Raw genomic sequence first — 13161 nt, 5'->3', positions numbered from 1 at the left:
ACTTCCCAGTTTGGTGCCATCTGCAAACTGGAAGATCTCCCCCCCCCCAATTAGGTAGCTGTGTTGGTCTGACGCAGTATATATATATAAAAAAATAAAATTAGAGGCAATTAGAGATCACACTAGACAAGTGTTTCAAAAAGCATGGGGAAAATTCAGAGAATACTTCACAAAACAGTGCCCTAAAATACATACCTGGACTTGTTTTGATTAATGTATGCAGGAGACTTTGTGGATATTTAAGTTATAATTAGAAAAACCTTAATAATTATTCATAAAGGAAACAGTTTATAAGAATAATGAGGCCAGATACAGGATAAAGGAAGTCTTTTATTTGGTGGTTTGTATGGTTGTATGTTATGCTCACTGTATGTTATGTTCATGTTTAATCAGGGTGGATTTGTGTATGTGGGTTGGGGGGGTTATGTTATGTTGTAAATAAAATTCCAATTAAAAAAAATAAAAAAATTGTCCAGTAGCACCTTAGAGACCAACTAGCGAAAGCTCATACCAAGAACAAACTTAGTTGGTCTCTAAGGTGCTACTGGACAATTATTATTATTTTTAAAAATATATTTCTCCTTCATCTTCAGTTGTTTATAAAGAAGACATTGAACAAAACAGGCCCATGACAACTCTATGGTGTGGCATTCCATTGTCCCTTTTTCCAGGATGATGAGGAATCGTTACTGGGTTTGGTCACTCAACCAGCTACAGATCCAAAAGTTACCTCATCCAACCTACATTTTCCCAGCTTCTCCACCAAAACACCATGGGGAAACTTTATATAGTTGCACACTTTACGCAGAAGGCGGCCCTTGCACCCTGAGATCAATAGCATTTACTTCCGAGTAGGTGCGCATGTGTGCAAAAGGCATGGATGGGATCAGTGCCGGATTTACGTATACTGTTGTTGTTGTTTAGTAGTTTAGTCATGTCCGACTCTTCGTGACCCCATGGACCAGAGCATGCCAGGCACTCCTGTCTTCCACTGCCTCCCGCAGTTTGGTCAAACTCATGTTGCCCGCTTTGAGAACACTGTCCAACCATCTCGTCCTCTGTCGTCCCCTTCTCCTTGTGCCCTCCATCTTTCCCAACATCAGGGTCTTTCCAATACTTTCCAATATAGCTAAACAAGCTATAGCTTAGGGCCCCTCTCTCTTGCCCCCCCCCCCAAATTAAAAGGAAAAAAATCTGGATGCACATTTCCAAAATATAAGATAAAAAACAAATAACATAAAACCTAAATACAGCAACAGTGTTTTGTGTTGTGTAGGCTCCTATGATGTAAGCAATGGGCCCCCAATCATTTTAAGTTAGAGCTCAATAATTATTTCACTATTAATATATTTCTTCTTAATTGTATTCCAGCTCAACAATTACTTTGATAAAATACATATTTTGTTATGTGCAAATGGCTTTGGATACCTATTATGTCCATAAATCACCATATAGCATATATAGCATATATTCAACAACAACAACAATTTGTTGTTGACAAAGGACAGCTGGACATATAAAGGGCCCCATGACCTTCAGCAGCTTAGGGCCTCATCAAACCTCAATCCGGCCCTGGATAGGATGCCCAACCACGTCACGCGGATTCCCTAACTCGCGTGGAGGGCTTGAGAAAGCAAGGCTGACTCAGCGCAATTCCCCCATCGCTGCCACGCCGCCCGCGGACAATCAACACTTTCGTGATTCAGCAGAAACCAGGCGGGACGAGCGACGTCTCGATTGGTCGGGTGGTGCAGTGACGTCAAAGCCGGCTACTTCGGATTGGGGAACCGGGAAGCGGAAGCAGCGAAGCATGATTCAGCATATAGAATCCACCTACATAAAGCTCTGTAGAAGTCGAAACTTAACAACTCTTTTGGAACTTCACTAGAAACCAGAGAAATATAGAGTTTGGGGCATCAGGGAAACGGTAAGTAAAGTGCTGCCGTTGGTCTGTCAGCTGATTTACCCTTTAACTCTTCCTTTATTTTTAAAGAATCTGTTCGTTTCTTCATTCTTCTGCACTGCTGTCATTCTGTGCCTTAAATTATACGAGGCGGGAAGGAGGGATTTTTTTATCGGTAGGTGAAAAAAAATTCCCATTTCCATGCAGTATCTTAAAACAGCTGGGGTGAAAAGGTGCTTTGCTTTGGATTGTACCAGTCCTTTTTTCCTCTCAGAAATATAAATACTATACAAATCATTGTTAATGCTGTCTTGCTATTAACTGTTACAGATGTATCTGAAGAAGTGTGCATGCACACGAAAGCTTATACCAAGAACTAACTTAGTTGGTCTTTAAGGTGCTACAGGAAGGAATTTTTTTATTTTTGCTATTAACTGGTTTGTCTAACTTCCTTCTCCAACCCTCTGAAACGGCATAGGCTTAGGAACTGCTCCCTCTGTGCTTATGATGATCTCCACCACTGCCTCTTCAGATACATTTGATTAAATGTTAATAACTATAAAACAGATTACAGTACAGAGAAAATATTTTTATTTTTATTTAGGGGGGAAATAAGCTGTCACAATTGCCAATAAGGAAATGTAAGATACAGCTATACATGACTTTTTGAGTCAATACAGTTGTACCTCGGGTTAAGTACTTAATTCGTTCTGGAGGTCGGTACTTAACCTGAAACTGTTCTTAATCTAAAGCAGTGTTTCCCAACCTTTTTTGGGCAAAGGCACACTTGTTTGATGAAAAAAATCTCGAGGCACACCACCATTACAGCCCCGTGACGTCAGCGCGCAGCGTCACGCCGGGAGGGACGCACGAAAGTGTAAGTTTCAATTTTTTCCCCTCCCCCTTTCCGGGGAACCTCCAAGCTTTGGGGGTGGGGGGGGAGGAGGCAGCAAAGCGAGGCAGGAAGGAGAGCTCGGCTTGGCTGGGTGAGCTTTGGCAGGGGCAGGGAATGAGAGCCGTGAGGCGGGCGCTGCGGACAGAGGCGCTGCCCGCCGAGCTCGCAGGCAGCCAGGCAGGCAGACGGCGAGAGCCCCGCGCTGGGCGGCCTCTCCTCGCCGCCGCCGCCCCGCCTCTCGCCGCCCGACTCGCCCGCCTCCCTCCAGGCAACATCTCGTGGCACACCAGGCAACATCTCGCGGCACACTAGTGTGCCACGGAACAGTGGTTGGGAAACACTGATCTAAAGTACCGCTTTAGGTAATGGGGCCTCCCACTGCTGCCGTGCTGCCAGAGCCCGATTTGTTCTCATCCTGAAGCAAAGTTCTTAACCCGAGGTACTATTTCTGGGTTAGCGGAGTCTGTAACCTGAAGCGTATGTAACCCAAGGTACCACTGTATTCCGCTTTTTCTTCTGTGTTTTGTGCCTCCCTTGGCACCTGTAATTCAACCCTTTAGATACTGGTGTCTTTGTTCAGCTGGGTGAGAAACTGGTTTTCTCTGATAAAAGTGTCCCAAATGTCAATTAGGCAGTTCTCAAGGGTAAAACGTTCAGCTTGCTTGAAACGCATCCAGGCCGTGGCTGATTGGACGCTTGCTCACGCCTCTAGCTCCTTATTCCTATGGAATTAACAGGCACTTCTAACAATGCTGCTATGCACCTTGTTTACTTAGATATCATTTAGCCTTGCAAGCATGTCCATAGTGATTTGTCTGAATAGAAGACCCTGGTTATTTGTGGCTCGGAAGATGAACACCTGACTTTATATTGCCTATTTTCAGGCTTCTTGGAAAACCTGATGAATTTAAACCAGTAGAACCTCCTCTTACAGGTAACAAAGAGCTCTTTAAGAAAAGCAGGCTGCTTCCTAGAAATGGAATTTCCAGATTTGGGAAAACACTGCTCTGAGAAGACCTGCAAGCAGCTAGGTGAGAAACTGCTCAGGGGGGTGTTGATACTGTGTTCGGACCTTTCCTTAAGGGTAGAGTGCCATGGTATCAGGCAGACAACCAGAGCAGGAAGGAGCGGCTACAGAGATATAAAGAGCATGTAATAAATGAGGAGTCTGTATCAGGGATGGGAAAGCTGTGGCCTTCCTGGAGTAAAGCTCCCATTGTTGCTCGCCATTGTCTACGGTGAGAGGAAGTGGGAGCCCAATAACATTTGGAGGGCAGCAAAGTCCCCAGCCTTGGCTTATTTCTCCCCCACTTTTCCAACTTGCCAAAGTGGCTTGCATTGCAAAAAAGCAAATATAACTATATTGCTTGCTTACAGCGTTTCTGTACTGCCAATAACCAATGCCTTTCTGGGCAGTTTACAATAAAACTGGCCACAACAGGTGCTTCAGGGCTTGGATAATCCAGTTTAGAGCTCCTCACATGGTGGAATGGGAAGAACAAAGGCTTGATAACCCTTCCTCCCAGGGGGAGGTGGAGTGACCTAGCTAAGCCTGGCAGAACAGCTTACTCTATATCCTTAACCCCTTCATGCATTAATTAGACTTGAGTATGTTGGTTATAGGGACATGGGTGGCACTGTGGGTTAAACCACAGAGCCTAGGACTTGCCTATCAGAAGGTCGGCAGTTCGAATCCCCACAACAGGGTGAGCTCCCGTTGCTCGGTCCCTGCTTCTGCCAGCCCAGCAGTTCAAAAGCACGTCAAAGTGCAAGTAGATAAATAGGTACCACTCCGGCGGGAAGGTAAACGGTGTTTCCGTGCGCTGCTCTGGTTCGCCAGAAGCGGCTTAGTCATGCTGGCCACATGACCCGGAAGCTGTACGCTGGCTTCCTCGGCCAATAAAGCGAGATGAGCGCGGCAACCCCAGAGTCGGCCACGACTGGACCTAATGGTCAGGGGTCCCTTTACCTTTTATGTTGCTTATATGTGACTCCTCATTCCACATTTTTCTTGAACTAGGTGTGTTTTCTCTTTTTTTCCTTGTAGACTTTCTACCTCTGAAATGTGATGCATGCGGTGAGGTCTTCTGCAAAGACCACTTTGCGTATAACCGGCACAAGTGTTCCTCTGCATACCAGAAGGTAACGTAAACTGCCGAAAGGGTGAAACGACTAGTGTGTGTGACATGAAGAACAGCGCTGCAAAACTGAATAGCTGGCGTTTTTTGAAAAGAAGCAGCTGTAGATAACAACACACGTGCTGTTCGTAGGACCAAAGCAGGGATGGGGTTGTGCATGGATGGAATGCAGACTTTGCTCCTTAACACACCTGAGTTCTGCAGCCGTATTTCCTCGCTAATATCCAGTTGCTTTTTCAGGATGTGCAAGTTCCAGTCTGTCCTCTCTGTAACACTCCCATCCCAGTAAAGAAGGGAGAGGTGCCGGATGCTGCTGTTAGTGCCCACATGGACAGAGGCTGCAGACGTGATTCTGCTCAGCAGAAGCAAAAGGTTAGGACTTTTCCCCAGAGCTATACTGGATGTACACAGCAGTTCAAGATAAGATCCCTGCTCTGTATCCCATTTATATTTAATCAGGAGATGCTCAAACACTTTCCTAGCTGGCAACCCAACTTTGGGGAGGACACAGATTTCCAAAGTTCCTCTTTGAAGGCCCCTAACAATTTCGAAGAAAACAGCTATATTTAAGTTGTTTCATAAAAGTTATACTGTAAGCTCTTCACTGGATCAGGAGTGCTTTTGGCTGGCTGGGAAGTGTTCTTAACTGCGATACCTCTCGTTATTGAAGGAAAACATCTTGGTTGTTGAACGTAATCTGTTCCGGAAGCCCTTTTGGCTTCTGAAATGTTTGACAACCGAAGCACGGTTTCTGATTGGTTGCAGGAGCTTCTTGCACTGTATTCTAACTTGTATTTTAATCAACTGTTTGGTTGTGTTTTTAATGTTTTTACTCTATTTATATTTGGGGTTAGCCGCCCTGAGCCCGGTCTTGGCCGGGGAGGGTGGGGTATAAATAAAAATTTATTATTATTATTATTATTCAAGCGGAAGCCACATCGGACGTTCGGCTTCCGAAAAACGTTTGAAAACTGGAGCATTTACTTCCGGGTTTTTGGCGTTCGGGAGCCGAAATGTTCCAAAACGGAGCCGAGGTTTGACTGTATAATGAAGACGTCACACGAACCTCCCTGAGGAGAGTATTCCACAAATAGGGAAGCACTGCAGAAAAGGCTCGTTTTTGTGTTGTCATCCTCCAGCCCTCTCATGAAGAAGGGCCTCAGAGGATGATCATTGGGACCAGATAGGTTCATATTGGGAGAGTCGGTCCTTGAGGTATTGTGGTCCTGAACCATTTAAATATCTATAGGTCAAAATCAGCACTTTGAATTGGGTCTGGAAACTTAATTGGCAGCCGGTGTGGTCAGGCTAGGAATGGTGTAATATTTTCAAGCTGTCTTCTGGTGAGCAACCTAACCCCCAAATTCTACATCAGCTGTGATTTGTATGAGGAGAGACAGTCCTTAAGGTATTGTGGTCCTGAGCCTTTTGGTGTGTGTGCAAACCTCCTTTTCGTGTGGCTGGAATGTAGCTTGCGTAAAGGTAAAAGTTGCATCCCTTGACCTGCCCACCACTGAGTGTGTGGCTCCTGGAAGCCTGCCCTCAAGGGAATGTGGCCCTGGAGCTGAAAAAGGTTCCCTTCCATTGCACTACAGGGAAGCCAGATTCTCTTATTGGATTTAGTCTTAGCAACACAGCCCTAGACCAAGTCCCTCTTAGCTAAATGGAGTTTGCTCCCAGGTGAGCATGTCATGGGATTGCAACCATTAAAATGGTAGGCAGTTGTGGAATCTTTGTGAGACGGTCAACTTTCCTGGTCCAGTTGTAACCCGACTTCCTTCTTAATCTAGATCTACACAAACAAGTGCTTCCAGCCAGGCTGCAAAAAGAGGGAGATGATGAAGCTGGTTTGCGACCAGTGTCAGGGGAACTTCTGTCTGAAACACCGACATCCTCTGGACCATGCCTGCAAAGGACAAACCCGGGCCATTTCCAAAGCTGGGTAAGGCTAGAACCAGGGGCGTTGGGGGAGGGGTTCCACCCTGGGTGTCACCCGACAGGGGCAAAAAAATAGTGGGTGGCACTCACCACGGGACCTACAGCGTGCCTGAGCCACGCGTCTCGGGCACCCGCAGGCTCCGCGCTGTCCACCCGCTGCCTCCCTCCCAGCTGTAGGTCGGCTGAGGCCCCACGGCGCACCCCATCCCTATTGGGTGCCATGCGCCCTGTGCCGTCCCTATGGGTGGTTCACCCTGCCCCTATGGGCGCACCGCCCTAGGCGCCTGAGAGGCTTCCTCCGCTGCTGGCTAGAACTTCTCTGCTGGCTCAAGAAGCTGCCTGCAGAAAATATTAAATGTTTTAAATCCTCTTGAGGGTTTTAAAGCCAGTATAGCCTTGTGAACTTCTGAGGCCTTCTGCAAGCCAGCTCCCATGCATACATCATTTTATTTGTATGCTGTCTTACCAACGGCTTGCATAAGTCTAATGTGATCAATTGACAGCAGTGTGGACTTAGACCTTAAAACCTGTACAGTGGACCCTCGAGATACAAATGTAATTCATTCCAGGGGTCCGTACGTACCCCGAAATTCCGCAAGTAGAGGTGCCGCTTCTGCGCACGTGCGTGGTGTGATAGAGCGCTTCTGCGCATGTGCGCGTGGCAAAACCCGGAAGAATACACTTCTGGGTTTGCCGCGTTTGCAACCTGAAAGTTACATTACCCGAAGGTAATGTAATCTGCAGGTCCACTGTATTGGTCTTTCTGAATAATGTCAGCTTTTCCCCCTTCTTCTCCTGTGGCAAAATGTCCTGTCCCCTGCAGGCAAAGAGACCTTTGCCTTGTGCAGTGAGGCTTCCTGAATGATGGAAGGGGTAATCCTGCACAAACCCAGAAGTGGCACAGCTGGCAGGTGCATGCAGAATGCCTAGTGTGGCTGTTCCCTTGCAGATGTGCTGCTCTGATGAGATCGCTGGAATCAAACAAGATGTCTCTCAACCACCGGGTTCTGCAGAACAGGTAAATAAGCACAGAGTAGCCCCAGCCACTCTGGGCGGCTTCCATCAAAGTATTTAAAACACACACAAAAGAAAACCTCAAACATTAAAAACCTCCCTGAACAGGACTACCTTCAGGTGTCTTCTAAAAGTCATGTTTATTTCCTTGACATCTGATGGGAGGGCGTTCCACAAGGTGGGCACCACTACTAAGAAGGCCCTCTGCCTGGTTCCCTGTAACCTCATTTCTTGCAGGGAGGGAACTGCCAGAAGGCCCTTGGAGCTGGACCTCAGTGTCTGGGCTGAATGATGGGGGTGGAGATGCTTCTTCAGGTATACTGGGCTGAAGCCGTCAGCACCAACACTCTGAATTGTGCTTGGAAATGTACTGGGAGCCAGTGTAGATCTTTTAGGACCGGTGTTATACGGCCCTGGCAGCCACTCCCATTCACCAGTCTGGCAGCCACATTCTGGATTAAATGGGGCTGGCGTGCTTCTCCAAAGTCTGTTGAACCTAATAACTGGAGCAGAATCTCACCTGACATGTACCACAGAAGTGGGCAGACCCAGACTTGTAGCATCAACTTCATTTTGCACTTGGACTTTTGAGGGCCACTAGCTATATGGCTTGGGCCGAGGCTACCTGAAAGAGTGTATCTTAGTGGGAGAACGTATGCCTACTAGTCCCAGAGCTGGTGTGCTGAGTGGATCTTGCCTGGGAAGCAAGGCTGAGAGCTTAAAAGCTCTTTTCTCGCCAGGTCTGCTTGGGGCTATGCAGTGCAAAAAAAATAGCTTTTAAGCACTCAGCCTTGCTTCTTGGCAAGGCCCACTCAGTACACTGGCTTTGGGAGTGTACAGGATGCTTTCGTGAGACAATCCAACTTCTCGCAAGATCTTGTTGAGAGCTTCCCAACCTTGCCCATATATAAATACTGCAAATTACAAGTACAGGTGAAACTCGAAAAATTAGAATATCGTGGAAAAGTTCATTTATTTCAGTAATTCAACTTAAAAGGTGAAACTAATATATGAGATTGACTCATGACATGCAAACCGAGATGTGCTTCTACTTAGAGGTCCAATCTTGCTCGATTTGCAATCCTTGTTTTGCTGATTTCATTGAATATTCTAATTTTCTGAGATTGTTAATTTGGGGTTTTCATCAGCTGTACGCCATGATCATGATAATTATAACAAAGAAAGGCTTGACATATCTCGCTTGGCATGTCATGAGTCGATCTCATATATTAGTTTCACCTGTTAAGTTGAATTACTGAAATCAATGAACTTTTCCAAGATATTCTAATTTTTTCGAGTTTCACCTGTACGTAAGATGTGGGCGTACTACAAAGGTAGAGACATGTCTTCTGAGAAATGGGTGGTTCTTCGTTAGCTGCAGCTTGTTGCTAACTAATTGCTTGTTGTTGTTTTTTCAGCTGCAAAGCAAAAAGCTGAAGTTTTCACAGCCTGGGTCCCAAACTGCCTTGTCCTGTTGACTGCTGTACAGATTTAGCTCTTAAAACTTCTGCGTATTTTCTATATTACTTTTATATGTCTATTTCTTCAATAAAAACCGATGTCTTTACAAATAGAGGTGCTTCTCTGGTAGTTCAGTCAATGGAAAACCTGAAACCAAGTCCTATACTTGTTGGATAAATCTCCCAAGAAGCAAGGAGGAGATTTGTTGCATTGCCCCAAGTTTAATGGCTTGCAAGTACGATGCCTTGAGCCATCCAGCTTTTGCCAATCTGGTGGCCTTCATGTGTTTTGGCGTCCAGTTCCCATCCGTGCCAGCCAGCATGGCCAACAGTTAGGGATGGTGGAAGTTGCAGTCCAAAATACCTAGAGGTACCAGTTTGGCAAAAGCTGCTTTGATAAATGAAGCCAAGTCCTGTGTTCATCCTTCTCTTCTCTTCTTCCCTGCCATGCCCCACTCCAAATCCCTCCTCACTAGAGAGGAGGAAGACCTTTCCAAAAACGAAATACTAAAATGATCCTACCCATAAAATGCTTCATTTCCCCCCTCTTTGTTAGAGGGAAATTTTATTTATTTCATAAAATTTATACCCCGTTTGATTGTAAGAACAAATGAACCTCAAAGCAGGTTGCAAAAAAAGATAAAACAATAAATCACCGATAAGAAAAATGAGCAATTTAGAACTTTCAAAAAGTAAAAATAACAATCAACTAAAAACGTCAAAACTTGCACCGGCTTTCTCTAAACATTAGCTCTGGCTTGTCTAAACACTATTTTTAGCACGTGCCAAAAGGGGTACAGTGAAAGCGGCTGCCAGAGTTCAATAGTGTTATCAAGAACATGGAGGCCTAAATTTTTCGAATGTGAGATTATGGCTTTAAAGTTGGGCAGTGTCCCTCCAAACCTGGTGTCTGTGAAAGTCTTGGATGCAATATCAGATCCAGCCACAGGGTGTCACAGCTGAGAGGTTTGTTGTGTGCTCTGTCAAGTCTTATTCCTGCCTTTAAAAGGAAGGAATGTAATTTTGTGCTTCTTGTAAATATTCCAGCAGATGCATTTCTTTCGAGAGCAAAATGTGGAAATGATCCCTCTGACAGCTGACCAAAGGGAGTCATGGCTCTTCCTCTGTACTGGTCACCATATTCTTCTCCCACTAATAATACCTCAATGATTTCTTAATCATTGAGAGACAGTGTAGTGTAGTGGTTAAAGTGTCGGACTAGGACCTGGGAGACCAGGGTTCAAATCCCCACTCGGCCATGAAGGTCACTGGGTGGCCTTGGAAGCCAGTCACTGCCTCTCAGCCCAGCCTACCTCACAGGGATGACCAGTGGCGTAGCGTGGGGGGTGCAGGGGGGGCCGGCCGCACCGGGCGCAACATCTGGGGGTTAGGGTTAGGGGGCGCAAATCCACGGGTTAGGGGGCGCAAGTTACTTGCCTTGCCCCGGGTGCTGACAACCCACGCTACGCCACTGGGGATGACAGTTTCTGGGAGCCACAGGTGAGAGCCAAGTGCAGGATAGGAACCAAGGGTGGACAAACTACCCCAGAAGGAGCATGATGTACCAGAGGGGATGTACTCATCCCCTATAAATAAGAATCACTCAATTTCGCTCAAATATAATAGGGAAAACACATTATTCCCTGACCTGAAGAATCACATTTAGGGCAGAAAATGCTTATTTTCCCTGCTGCTCTATAATACTAGTTAGTATTAAGAACAGACTGACAACACCTCACTCCCCACTATTGTTTTACAGTGGTGCCTCGCAAGACGAAAAGAATCCGTTCTGTGATTCTCTTCGTCTAGCGGTTTTTCCGTCTTGCGAAGCAAGCCCATTGACGGATTAGCGCTATTAGTGGCTTTTAGCGGCTTATCTGCTGATAGGATCAGCTGATAAGCAGCTTAGCGGCTTAGAAAAAGGGGGGGAGGGGAAAAACCCGCAGGAACTCGCAAGACATTTTTGTCTTGCGAAGCAAGCCCATAGGAGATTCGTTTTGTGAAGCACCTCCAAAACGGAAAACTCTTTCGTCTAGCGAGTTTTCCGTCTTGCGAGGCATTCGTCTTGCGGGGCACCACTGTACTGTATTGTTAAATCTATTGCAAGCCACCCTGATAGCTCCAGTTCATGGGTAGGCAAACTAAGGCCCGAGGGCTGGATCCGGCCCAATCGCCTGCCAACGGTCCGGGAATCAGCGTGTTTTTACATGAGTAGAATGTGTCCTTTTTTAAAAAAATGCATCCCTGAGTTGTTTGTGGGGCATAGGAATTCGTTCATATATTTTTTTCAAAATATAGTCCGGCCCACCACAAGGTCTGAGGGACGGTGGACCGGCCCCCTGCTGAAAAAGTTTGCTGACCCCTGTGCTTGACTGATCACTGTGGCAGAATACCACAAAGTTAATGCTTTCACTGAAAACAATTGCACTGGCTCCCAAAATTTGCTGGGCTACTTTAAAAAAAAATTTTTTTTAAGCGGCTACTAAACTGAATAAACAATCAATCACAATCATAATCGACTTCTCCCTGGGTGTGGTCTGAATTGGAGCCTGCCCCAGTTTTGCGCATCTCCCTGTGGCGTGGTAGTGCGCTGAACCAGCCAGAGAGAAAGCCACGTTAATGCAACGGCGAACGCAGACGTCACGCGCACTAGACGAGGCGGCGGGGTAACGGGTGGGGCGGGAGGAGAAGAGCGACGGCCTTTGAGCCCAATAGGAAGGGAGAAACCCAGCGCTCGCGCATTCTTCACGTGCTTGCTCCAAGCCCCGCCCCGCCTCCCCCCCCCCCCAGGGCGCGACGGAGAAGGAGGGCCTGGGTTCCGCAGCATTCGATTTTGATTAGCTCCGCTATTTGATTGAAACCCGGAGGGTCCAATGCGAGCGGTCGCGTGGCCTTCGGGCACCCAATGGGAGCGCCGAGGCGGTCTGAGGCGCTGGGTTGAAACGTGCGCGAGGAAGCGCGTGAGCGGCCGCAGCTGAGGAGGCGGGCTTGAGAGTGAGGTGGGTGGCGTGAGAGGGAGGCGGCCGCCTCTGAGGGGACCGGGGCGGGTGTGGGTGTCGCGGTTCAGTGTCCCCACCCCACCCCGACCAGAAGGGCGCCGGCGAGGGGGTGGCGCGCAACACGTGCCTGTGTGAGGGAAAGACTCTTCCCCCCTCGCTGCCCTGCTCACTTTCATTTCCCTCCCCCAACCGGACTCACCACAGACCTGTGAGGTAGGCCAGGCCGAGAGAGAGTGGCTGGCCGCCGACTCTCAACCGCCCCCCCCCTCAGTTTAGACTCACAAGAGACTTGTGAAAATAAAAAAATTCCTTCCAGTAGCACCTTAAAGACCAACTAAGTTAGTTCTTGGTATGAGCTTTCGTGTGCATGCACACTTCTTCAGATACACTGAAACAGAAGTTGCCAGATCCTTCTATATAGTGAGAAGGTGGGGAGGGGTATTACTCAGAAGGGTGGTGGGAATGGGAGATTGGCAGATAGCTGAGATGAGCCTGTTGACAACTCTTAACGACTGTAATAGGTCTTACAGGAAAAGGCAAGGGGTGAGAAGGTGAGAAATGGCTTAGTCATGTATAATGAGATAGGAATCCAATGTCTTTGATCAGACCAGGTCTCTCCATGGTTTTAAGTTTGGTAATGAGTTGCAATTCAGCAGCTTCTCTTTCCAGTCTATTTCTGAAATTCCTTTGTAGTAAAACAGCTACTTTGAGATCTTGTATAGAATGTCCTGGGAGATTGAAGTGTTCTCCTACTGGTTTCTCTGTTTTGTGATTCTTGATGTCAGATTTATGTCCGTTTATTCTTTGGCGTAAG

General features: G+C 46.9%; 2 protein-coding genes across 8 annotated transcripts in view; both read left to right on the top strand.

Moving 5' to 3' along the window:
• The first annotated feature begins 1785 nt into the window (after nt 1–1785).
• ZFAND2A (zinc finger AN1-type containing 2A) lies at nt 1786–9461 on the top strand. 4 transcript variants are annotated; one of them, XM_081169778.1, is made up of 7 exons: nt 1786–1927; nt 3733–3829; nt 4846–4940; nt 5177–5308; nt 6727–6878; nt 7824–7892; nt 9307–9461. In XM_081169778.1, exons 2-7 carry the CDS (start codon nt 3775–3777, stop codon nt 9323–9325), a joined length of 522 nt encoding a protein of 173 aa, XP_081025904.1. In that variant the 5' UTR covers nt 1786–1927; nt 3733–3774; the 3' UTR covers nt 9326–9461. The 4 variants fall into 4 exon arrangements, with proteins under 4 accessions (XP_081025904.1, XP_081025907.1, XP_081025906.1 ...); XM_081169779.1 differs by having other exon boundaries at nt 1798–1927; nt 3683–3829; XM_081169781.1 differs by lacking the exon at nt 5177–5308.
• A 2729-nt stretch (nt 9462–12190) lies between these two features.
• The window catches only part of CHLSN (cholesin), a 144991-nt gene continuing 144020 nt past the window's right edge, over nt 12191–13161 (top strand). The window contains exon 1 of one of the 4 annotated variants that reach the window (XM_081169756.1): nt 12191–12347. The gene's annotated coding sequence lies outside the window, so the exon portion shown is untranslated. Of the gene's footprint in view, nt 12348–12422; nt 12561–13161 lie in introns of those variants that run through there. The other 3 variants (XM_081169759.1, XM_081169758.1, XM_081169757.1) reach the window with 3 other exon arrangements.

This window comes from Podarcis bocagei, assembly GCF_964188305.1.
Source record: "Podarcis bocagei genome assembly, chromosome: 14".
NCBI classification, from domain to species: domain Eukaryota; kingdom Metazoa; phylum Chordata; class Lepidosauria; order Squamata; family Lacertidae; genus Podarcis; species Podarcis bocagei.
Note: the sequence above shows the minus strand (reverse complement) of the source record. Positions and strands in the feature narration are given on the sequence as shown.